Source organism: Fusarium redolens, assembly GCF_020744475.1.
Source record: "Fusarium redolens strain MPI-CAGE-AT-0023 chromosome Unknown BKA55scaffold_18, whole genome shotgun sequence".
Lineage (NCBI taxonomy): Eukaryota > Fungi > Ascomycota > Sordariomycetes > Hypocreales > Nectriaceae > Fusarium > Fusarium redolens.
The window spans coordinates 647146-658206 of NW_025763681.1; the positions used below are offsets into that span (position 1 = coordinate 647146).

The 11061-nt window shown below is 45.7% G+C and overlaps 4 protein-coding genes across 4 annotated transcripts; 2 read left to right on the forward strand and 2 right to left on the reverse strand.

Moving 5' to 3' along the window:
• Positions 1 to 1675: 1675 nt before the first annotated feature.
• BKA55DRAFT_598100 (major facilitator superfamily domain-containing protein) lies at positions 1676 to 3354 on the reverse strand (the record flags this gene model as incomplete). Its single annotated transcript, XM_046196170.1, has 3 exons — positions 1676 to 2222; positions 2278 to 2511; positions 2564 to 3354. The coding sequence occupies 3 exons, from the start codon at positions 3352 to 3354 to the stop codon at positions 1676 to 1678; spliced, it is 1572 nt and encodes a 523-aa protein (XP_046044254.1).
• Positions 3355 to 5236: 1882 nt separating this feature from the next.
• Positions 5237 to 6075, forward strand: BKA55DRAFT_522908 (uncharacterized protein; the record flags this gene model as incomplete). Its single annotated transcript, XM_046188607.1, has 2 exons — positions 5237 to 5819; positions 6002 to 6075. 2 exons carry the CDS (start codon positions 5237 to 5239, stop codon positions 6073 to 6075), a joined length of 657 nt encoding a protein of 218 aa, XP_046044255.1.
• Positions 6076 to 6707: 632 nt separating this feature from the next.
• Positions 6708 to 8631, reverse strand: BKA55DRAFT_695448 (uncharacterized protein; the record flags this gene model as incomplete). The annotated part of the gene is made up of 6 exons (XM_046200155.1): positions 6708 to 6892; positions 6952 to 7158; positions 7219 to 7863; positions 7911 to 8350; positions 8405 to 8521; positions 8570 to 8631. 6 exons carry the CDS (start codon positions 8629 to 8631, stop codon positions 6708 to 6710), a joined length of 1656 nt encoding a protein of 551 aa, XP_046044256.1.
• Positions 8632 to 10719: 2088 nt separating this feature from the next.
• Positions 10720 to 11028, forward strand: BKA55DRAFT_598103 (uncharacterized protein; the record flags this gene model as incomplete). The annotated part of the gene is made up of 1 exon (XM_046196171.1): positions 10720 to 11028. One exon carries the CDS (start codon positions 10720 to 10722, stop codon positions 11026 to 11028), a length of 309 nt encoding a protein of 102 aa, XP_046044257.1.
• Positions 11029 to 11061: the final 33 nt, after the last annotated feature.

Genomic DNA, 11061 nt, shown 5'->3' on the forward strand with positions numbered 1-11061 from the left:
CAACAGGCTTGTGTAGAGTGAGAATGGCATTCAATTTGAAGCGAGTAGACCTATTTATTGATTCAAATGCAAATATTTTGCAGTTGTTTCGTTGAGATTATCCATACTAATTATAGCACACTTGTGAAAACTGGAGCAACAATGCAGCTACACGATCTCAGTTGACGGAGGTCACAGCCATAGAAGCGTCAGCTATGTTGTGATACAATACGTTACTGGAAATACTGAAAATACTAATCTCGGCCTCGTGGAGATGCGGCGCGTCTAAGGAACGCTAAAAAGGATAGTAACGTGGTAAGCTCTGTATAAGTACTCTATATTTGGAATTACGCCCGGACCTCTTGGTCTTGAGTAGTCACATGAATGCAAAGAACAAAGGCTTACATACATTTACTGCCAACATCATATCATGCCCTGATAGCGATATGTGAGTCATGATGGCTCAAATCTGTATTCAACTTGGCAGACAAAGGTATCATTACATTCAAATTCATTCCGGTAGCCAAAAGGTTAAGTACGTCGATAGTGCCATGCCTTGTGGATTAATGGGAGATGGGAAAATCAATTATCAATAAATACTTTAACCTCAAACCAAGGGATAGAAGAGCATGACAAAGCATCGGTCGATCCTCTTTTGCCACCCACACACAGATATACTCTGCTATCATGTCCGGTAGCCTAATACATGCTTTGTCACATTTGATCCTTCTTAGTTTCTTTAAAAAAAGGTGAAATAAGAGAATTCTTGCATGTATTAACTTTCAGTGAATGTCAAGTGAAATTAGCAGTCTAGCAATTTTCGACGGCAACTTCTGTATGGCTACGCTGATCTGAATCTAACCTGGTCTTGTTGTTTGCTTAATGGACTTGCTCCTGATATGTAATTGCTATTTGGTCTTCAGAGGGGCCTCCTTTGAGTCCAAGAACTCCCTGAGACTCTTTCAACCGTGTGATAGGCTCCAAAGGCTTTTCACGAGGGCCGTAGAGTAGACACTGGCAGGGCAGGTTTCAGAAAGTCGGACAAGGTTCTAGTACGTGAGATATGACAAAAGCGAATAGAATGGAGCGGGGCTTGATTGGTAAGTGTGTAAAGGGATTAGCAAGATGTCAAGGCACATGGAGCTGGTCTTCGTACGACCATCCCCCATCCTTGCCTTTTCAGTCTGAGCTGTCTACGTTAACTTGGTTATGACAGAGATCCAATTTACCAAGAATAACAAAATGTCGGCCACAAATTGTGTATAATCTGCTCAAATTCGCGGTGGGGAAGTGGCAGACTTCGTTTGACCTACTTTGGATCTCCCTCCGGGAGCAATGCAATTTCTTTCACAGGAGTCACCATCTATCTCCCAAGGAAGGTATGTACATCTCAACATATAATTACCCAATACCGGACAGGCTGCAGCAACCTGAAGCCCCAAGGCGGCATTTGCGAACAGGATGGGAACTCTAGGTTAAGTAGCTGGACGCTTTCATGATTATACATTCTAGCGACAACAGGTAGAAGAATACCGAGATCGCCCAAATCACTGGGATGGTGGTTCACGAGATTGTGTAGTCAGAATTAATTAACATACTGGCCAATCATGGTTGGGTGTGTGGCAGTACGCCTGATGGTATGCGCACAAGTCCACTACTTTCTCAACTCTGACCTGCAGTCACCAGTGTCATCTCTTTAACAATGCCTCAACCCAACTTTGCCTGCCCGTCGAAGTCCGATCGCTCCGACAATGCTACAGACCAGCAAGAAAGCCAACATGGCCCAGAAGGTCGCTCTGTAACCCTCCATGAGGGCTTTTGTAAAAGGTTTCGCTGTCTCCTGTTGTTTTGTGACCCAGGTTGAGATGACTTGCATGAGAGCCAGTCCCATTGTGTTACCGAGCTGCGCAGCCGTGTTAAAAACAGCACCAGCGACTGCATGTTGTTCCTCAGTAAAAACCTCGGTGATAATTATGAGACCGATTGTGAAAAGAACATCGATAGAGAAAGGCATCAGGATCTGTGCAGGGAAAGCGCACTTCCAGTAAGGCCAGTCCGGCTGGATGACAGCCATAAGAAGGGGAGAGCCAGCAGAAATGAGCGATGCGAAAGCGACGAGCCAATTCGCACGGATCTTGTGGACCACAAGACCCGTTGTGATATTGAGAGCGAGGCCAACCACAGTGCTTGGAAGCATGCGGATAGCCGCTTCAAGAGCCGAGAGATGCTCGATTTCTTGGAAACTAGGATGTTCGTTAGCGGAAGGGGCTTTTCGGCTGGCACTCGCTCTCTACCTACTAAAGACTCGTCACGAGATCCAGAGAGTTTAACACAGCAAAGGATAATGCAACAGTGATGCAGATGCTGGTAAAAGACAGATTCTTCCAAAGCCCATTTGGAATCAGGGCCACCCGGTCTCTTTTGACCCGAGAGTGCATCCAGTATACAAATAAGGCAGTCGCTACCATGCTGAGACTCAAGGGCACAAGGGCCAGGGGGGATCGAACTTGATCTATACCTGTGCTGATGAGGCTGTTTTGGAATTAGCTAGTACATCAATCGAGAGGTATGTGCGTCAACGAACCCCAAAAAGTATGTAAGTAGACTTATGGATGTCGATGCAAGTAATGCGCCAACCCAGTCGACTTTCTTTTTCAGATTTCGTATCGTGATTCGTAACGAGCCGGGTCGTGCGGTTCTTGGCAATGCCCACCATCCGATGGCGAATAGTAGCAGGGTAAGGCCTCCACAGAAATACCATCCTGATCGCCATCCAAGAGTGTCGATCAATATGCCGCCCACAACGAGGCTAGATGAGAAACCTAACAGCTGGCTTAATCCTAGGCACGCAAAGGCTACGTTGCGTTCTCGACCCTGAGGCTGCACTTGGGTCACAAGGGCCACGGAACTAGACAAATGTAACGCCGTGGCAATGCCCTGCAGGGCTCGTAAGACAACAAGTTCCTCCCCATTCTTGACCAGTCCACAAGTAAGTATGAAGATACAATTCAATATGCATCCCGACAGATTCACCGATCGCGATCCTAAAACATCAGCGATAGCGCCCGCGAGGAGCAAAGTTGATGCAGTGGTCAGTCCTTGAACTGAAGATGGCCAGAAAACGAGAGATGGAGGAAGTTCGAGATCCTTTGTGAGTCGAGGAAGGGCAATGACTATAAGACCGTTAGATGCGCTACTGGTGACGTTCATGCCGCATAGGTATGTTATTGCAGTCACTCTCCGGATGAGGGACCCAGAGGAGACACTATTTGCAACAACCTCTTGAGAGCACTCATCGCCGACAGTTACCAGCTGGACGTCGCTGCCGGGTTTCAGCGATAGCGAAGATGTTGATTCAAGTGGCAGGGCTTCCATATTGGCCCTCATCGACTTCTGGCTGGATATGAAAAGTATTTATCGCTCATGAGAAATGCAAATCTATCTTCTGTAGCGCTACATGTTACAAAAGTCGAAGAAAGGCCTTTTCCTGTTCTTGTAGTAGGCTGAAATAGGCTTGATCTATGGGCGAGGACCTCAAGCACGGGAGGCAAGCTTTCGCCGTTGCAGCTAAACTGTAGTCCCAATACGCCAGTCATTGCAAGCTCAACAGCATCCAGACCCACTTGGGCACAGTAACAAATGAGAAATAATGGAAAAAAATCGCGATTATCCCTCACATCGTGGATCTTATCTTCGGCTAGGGATGCCGTTGGAGAAAGCCCAACGTTCACAAGCACGTCAGCATCTGCTAACCATTTCACTGCTTTGCAGACTCCAACACTAGACTTAGGACGTGACTACGTGTCATCATTCAGAACCACCACAACTCCACACCTAGTATTTGGCTTACAACGCCAGTCGAGTGAAGCCACATTGTCGGCTTTGAATGAAGATTGTGAAACTCTTTCAGTTATGTTTTGGATAAGAAGGCGCTAGTGCAAATGCCCAAATGCAAAGCCCGACACCTTCAGTGTACCTTTCATTCAACCTAGCTAAAGTCCCTTGGCTGCTTACGGTACATGTACAAAGCAGTTTTTGTTGGCTTTTTTGCGTTCGCTTTTCTTGCTGTCATCTGTACAAGCTCGTCGAACGTAGCTACGGCGGGAAAGGACGCTCTTGTAGGGTGGAACGTCAGTAGAGAAATAATACCCGTTAAGATGCATAGATGACCCACCTTGGAGACTGAGAGCAGGGGAGCCTCTTTGATGAACCATTACCGATTACTCCACATATTAATAATTGACCCACCAGAAGCCGATTTTTTCACAGTACAACAGTAAGCACACCAATCTGCCCGAATAGGCCGAATAACTGGTAATGGATGGCACAAGTGACCAAAACTAAGGTGGATTAATATAACCAACGCAATGTCAGAATATACACATCCAGCCTTTCGTATCTCTTACATTTTCGTTGAGCTTTCTCATCCCATTAGTCAAAAGTTACGTTTTTGTCTGGACGTATGAGTAAAAACAAGGTTTCAAACCATCATTGCGAACATGTCCTGTATATCACGCTCTGAGACTTGACTACGATACGGTGCATCAGGGATACAGGGTTTTATTTATAGCATGTATGATTTGTTCAACAGAAGTTTATTTCTAGCATCCTGACCTTCAACAAAAAGGTATTTGCAGCTTGGCTCGATATTTACTACAATTAGGTGGTTCTTCTTCGGCGATCGCTGCGCAATTCTACCACTGCGGCTATCCTGAGGATTTCCATATAGCGCTCTTCGCGTTCTCGGCCATTTGGTTTTCTTACTGAGGTTTTCGTCACTATGCTAGCTTAGCCTACAGTGACTCAAACAGCTTGACCAGCTGTTCGCTGATGACCGGTCGGTGTTGGAAAGGGTAAAGAACCCTATTGCGACTTGACCGTTCTCACGGCGATCGTGCTAAAACCTTTGTAGCGCTCTATGTATAGCCCTGCCATTTGAGAAATCTCCAGTTATTATGAAAAACGGTATTCCTATTCTTTAGCTGTCTGTTTTCTCACCTTGAACCTTAAATACTGGAGACTAGACTTTTCCACACACAACGGTATTATCGACTGACTTTTCTGCTAAAAGGTATCCTTTTAGAAGCGCGAGGTTCTATTATTAAAGCTTTGCCTCTCCTTGTGTATTTATTGCATCTTGTCACTTATGAATCCTCTTTGCTACGTGCTTCTCTACAGCGTGGTCCACAGATCCATCGCCACTCTTTATCCACCGTTGAACTACAAAAAGTAATTGAAACGGACGGATACACAAATCATGAAGATTCTTACTCTTGTTCCTGCTTTTCTTACCACAGTTGCTGCTGTCCAGCCACAGGGTATAATTGAGATTGAGTGGTCAAGCAATTGCGGGTACGCGTCCAAGGCGACCAACCCCTCTATACCCCCCGCCAATCCCACTGTGATTGAGACACCCAAGATTGCCTCTGCTCAAGCAGAAATTCCTAATCCAGTCCCAACCAATGCCCCTGTCGTCGATACCTATCCCCCCATCCCCTCTGCTGGGTCTACAACCAAGAACGAACAAGTTCCTGATCCTGGTGTTTCCTCACCTTATCCCTCACCCTCCACTCCTGTTTATTCCCAGCTGGAGCAAAAGTCTGAGCTAAAGACTGGGGCTGCGAGTCCCTACGGCGATGTGAAATCTGGCAACATTACTTTTTATGATGTTGGGATGGGCGCCTGCGGTCAGAATTCGAGTGGGCAAGACGAAAATGGCAGCATCGTAGCAATCTCTGGAGATGTATATGATGCATCCATGATTGACAGTAACACCAACAACAACCCCTTGTGTGGTCGAACTATCACCATGAAAGGATCTAACGGCAAGACTGCTCAAGGTACTATCTTAGACCGATGCGAAGGCTGTCGAGGCGGTGATATAGATGTCAGCCATAAGATATTCATAGAAATCTATGGAAGTCTTGATCCGGGTCGCTCTGAGATAGAATGGTGGTACAGCTAACTAATGACAGGTCGTAGAGTCCTCCAATCCTAATTGATGGCTTGTATGGACTGACAGTTCCTGAAGCACCGGCATGTTTATCGCCCTACAAAATCCCAAGAAAGGCGGAGTGTGCATTACAGGACCCTTGAGGCTTATAAAGCCCAAAACAACATTGACATCCATCCTACACACAAAACAATGTATATATTACTTCATACATAGAAGGACAGGTCTACGCCTATATTGTAAACTTAGAACTCCTCTCTATATCTTTGTCAGACGAGCCTCAAGGAAGTGGCTAGATAATGGTCGAAGAAGGCTTGGATGTATAAAACCACCATGGGAATACATGGGAGTCCAATAGCATAGAATGGGACCGAACACCCAACCATGATGTGAATATTTCAGGGGTGGAGTGGCTTGGCCAAAACGTTGTGCTGGTCATGCTCTGCAAAATTCGCGGAAGCGCCCAGTCTACTGGGCAGAGAAGGTTTAATACTGAAAGCTTGCTAGTGTTGTGGTGTGGATATATAAGCTGATAGTGCTTTCCAAACGAATGGTCACTCATCTCCGTAGCTTCGGCAATCGAGCGACCACATTTGCAATGATGTAAACAAACAGTGAAATATTGACACAGTTCATCATATAATCCCTTTCAAGGACGAGCTAAATGAGGGGTAATAGCCTGGCCAAGACACACAACAGTCTTTTTTCGTGTAAATATAGAAACCTTGAATAACGATGGAACGATATAGGATGGTGTTTCAATACTTTAATTACATTAAAGCCAAGGTATACTTTGCGGAGTGAATCCTTCTACTGTAATACCATTCCCGAAACTTGCAAACTTTTGGTCATCCTCTTCAAACTTGAGATCGTAGTCCTCCCATCGCACTATTTCAGTTGCGGCGTAGTAGTGAAGTATTGTTCCTGGCCATGGAACAATTACCTTTTCGTTGGACTTATCTGTAACATAATAATTAGGTCCTGGCAATGTGAATGCTGGATAATAGAGGTCGACTTACACCACGATGAGCATGGCTCCGACCATACCATCTCTGGCATGCGTGATTGAACCCAGCGGTTGAAGGCGTCCTGGGCTGATTTTTTGATACAGACTGACCTTAAGTGATCCTTCTGTAGCCTGTCGATGACTCTGATGATGTAATCACTCGTACGCTCAATCCCAGGGTACGCTGAACCATTAACAGGACAGATAGGTGGATTAAACACTTGAAAGATAACCTTAGCTTTTTTCCTTTTGGGATGATCTCATGAGTGAGTTCACGTACCGAAAAAGTTGGGGAAACCAGCGACTGTTGCTGCCAAGTAACTCTCATAGCCCCCATCCGTTGACCATAGCTCTGACAAGTTAGCTGTTCCGCTCCCTTTGATCGGAAACCTCGGCGCGTATGGCTCAAAGCCTGTGCCACAGACGATCATGTCATATGTTCGCCGTTTGTTATCAGTCGTGATGATAGCATTTCCCTCCACCTGCTTGATTGGGGTTGAAACGAGCTCTACATTTGACTGGTCTAGAGCCTCCAAATACTTATCGGCAGGCGTGAAGCGACGACAACCAGCTTTATACTCGGTAGGAAGAAGAGCCTTCAAAGTCTGTTGATCGTTAATTTTATTGGTCATGTGCTGCTTTGCATTTTGAGTGAATTCTTTAGCAGCGTTCGAGTTGGCCCAGAGACCTCTGAAGCTATAGGCCAGCTTTTTCTCGATCTTTAGGCGGAATTGAAGGTACGAATCGGGCTCGGTCTCGAATTTCTTGATAGTATCGTGGGAATCTGTCCGCCTGTCAGAGGTGGTTCGGGCTTGTGTGTAGGGTAGATAATGCTGACAATTGACCTGCGGTTCTCCATTGCTAGAAAATACATGCGGAACCAGCCATGTTGGTCCACGAACAAAGTTAGTGATGGATCTCGCGTCTAGAGCTGTTAGTCAACATTTGGGCTTTTCCATCCAAATTTCTCACCTTTGCGTAAGCTAGCTAAACATTGGGTTGAACTGGCCCCATTTCCTATGACAGCTACATCTTTGCCACGATAGTCTAGGCCTTGGGGCCAGTTTGCCGTGTGTATCACACGCCCCTGGAACATATCGAGACCATCTATGTCTGGTAGCTTCCAGTTGTTCAGCCTTCCGACAGCAATGACAAAAACATCACACTTGACCGAGACTTCATTATTAGTAATCCCGTTGCTTTGCAGAGAAACGTTCCATTCAGAGTTCTTCTCATCCCAGTTTGCCCCGGTGCGGGTTGTACCGAATTGAATATATCGTCTGAGATCGAACTTAGTCACCGTTGATTTGAGATAGTCCAAGATTTCAGCCGCCTCGGCATACAGGCGGCTCCAACGGGGGTTGGGGTTCCAGCTGTACTGGTAGGCGTGGGATGGGATCTCGCATGCACACCTTGTAAATTTCAGCAGTTGCCCATGGTCAGTTATGGGTGAAGGAAATTCTCACCCAGGATATCTGTTCTCAGCCCAAGTTCCTCCTTCTTGACTGTTCTTGTCATAAACCGTGATGTTGACGTTTGGCAATCGCGTGGTTACGTCCTTCAAGAACTGGATGCCCGATATCCTACAACGGTTAATTGCTAATACAAATTCAAAATGGGGGTACAATTACCCAGCACCTATGACGACAATACGAATCGGCTTCGGAACAAATGCTGTTGGGGTAAGCTCCATGTTGAAGCTGTACTGCTATGAAATGGAATAATAAACGTGATGTTGTAGCGGTTCTTGACTGGCAATTCTCCCAACCCGCCCATGCTCAGATTGATGATTCTGACATCATGAGAGTCCTAACGCATGAAAGGGCAGACGACATTTATGTTGTATGAAAGCGTTGAAAGCATGCGATATTGATCTCAATATTCATTATACATCCTTTGATGTCCAGTCATGTCTGTTACACCGTCTTAAAAGCGAAGGGCGAACCTGTGAATTCTTTCGTTGAAACATTCAATTCTCCTCATACCGATTCAGGAAGTGATGTTCAACATCGAGCATCAAGATGCTGCATGATTTTCGATTATTTGTGTATTGTAGCCTCCTGGTCCCCTGTCTAACTTCATTAACTCACAAATACTAGACTCAAGGCGAGAAGCAACCCGCTCATATGACGTCAAAGTTAACGTGAAAAGTTATTCGTCCGAGAATGCTGATGCTAGCTTGACGATCAGACAATGTCCATTCTCATGCCGCAGTATGTTGTGGCTACATGTAAGCAAGTAACTCATGGGATGAATACGAGACGCGAGAAGGTTGGGTATCATGCAAAACAAGGACCAAGGTCGTCGCGATCCAATCAGAGAAGTCTCTGAGAGCAAGGAACCTACTTTAGCTCGGTGAACTCATGGTGAGTTGAAGTGGGGCATTTTGTTATCCCTGTTTTGGCATCCTGGCCTCAGATAAAAATGATGGACGAAAATAATGGTGGGGAGACAAAGTGAAATACCCGCATTTCAAGACTCAGGCTCATGCACATCAAAACTCTGTGAAGAACTTTTGTTAACCCTTCAGACATGATCATCATACCACCCCACCCCTAAAACCGAGAATGCAAAATCATAGGCCTCTTATCACATCGGACCCACGTACGCACAACGGCCTTGAGTCAGCTGGCAAAATTTTGGCGCTATCCGACGCAGTCACACATTAGTGTTAAGGTACTTGTGAAATCCCTTCACGTCTAGTTGACTCCTGAAGGCCGCCAGGGCGTCTGGGAGCCTTTCATCACAGGGGCCCATATTGAAACACCGTCCGTAACTACCAAGTGGTTTGTCATGCCAAAGGCTGAGTCACCGGAGCATTATGAGGAAGACGCTTATGATAAGCGCTTTCCAATTTCTAGATTTTGTTACAGTATTCACTAATGACTAATTGTTAGTTTGGGAGTGTTGCCGACGCAGGACACGAATATGTTGATCAAAAAGTGGAACGTCTACTCTTGTAACCCGGTTCCGAACTGGATAACGGCTCTCATTAGTTGTCTCCTTCGCCCTAACAACACATGTAAAGATGATTGAAGATTTTGATTTTTACGGATAAATCCACTGACGGCACGTAGCAGTGACTACATGAAGAGGGAGTCTGGCATAGCTTTCAGCTTTTCAAACCGTTCAACTATTTCTAGAATTGAATGGTTATTTATCACTAGTTTACAAACAAATCGCCTAATGGCTTCAGCTCACACTCCTACTTTTAGTCCAGTTTCGCTGCGAGTTTCTTTGGAGCATCTACCCTGCGGTCACTGAACCTGTACGGCTCTTCACAATACCCTTGTCCCTTTAAGGGTTATTCACAAAGGTCCGCCGACGATAAGTGAAAAAAGAATGAAATGGTACAATTAGTGCTTGCCTTGACACTATTGTCTTCCTGCATAGGAGCTTGTAGTTGAATGTAATTATCACCATTAGTAGCTTGTTTTGTTTAATGGGCAAGTATTCGGTCGAGTGAATCTCTGAGTGTGAAACACTTGGCTTATTGTGCCAAGTGAGACACCGACATGAGCTCTGCTGCTAGAGTGTGAGACTGACACGAGTTGTGGTTGGGCCAAGCCTATGTGTCTCAATCCTGTGATGATTGACCAATATTCTCAAAAGAATGCGAGAATATGTAAGCAAAAGGTGATATAAAGGCTCTGCGTTGTCATTTTTACGCTATGAAAAGATGCTTTCCTCTTGAACGTACAGTCTCAAGCTTCCTCAGCACTCTTTCATCCACTCCTCACCTTAATATCATATACGCAATACTTTCGCTTCGCCTTAAAACATGAAGATTCTTATCTTGATTGCCCCTCTGCTTTCCCTCCCCCTGGCCTTTGCCAATTCAGGCGGTGATTACGGATATGGCTATGGGGAAAAGATCAGTACCGTAACTGCTACCGTCACGCACACTATCACAAAGCCCATCTACAAGGCCCCGATCACCAAGACCAAGACTGAAACTGTCACCAATTTCAAGCCCACAGTCACAAAGTACAAGACTAAGACCAAGACCGTCACCAAGAAGCCTTACCCCACCTACCACAAGCCTGGATACGGTGATGGCAAACACAAAGACGGCGAGTACAAGGGCTAAGAAGTGGGTCTCTCCCAACGACTCGAATTGATG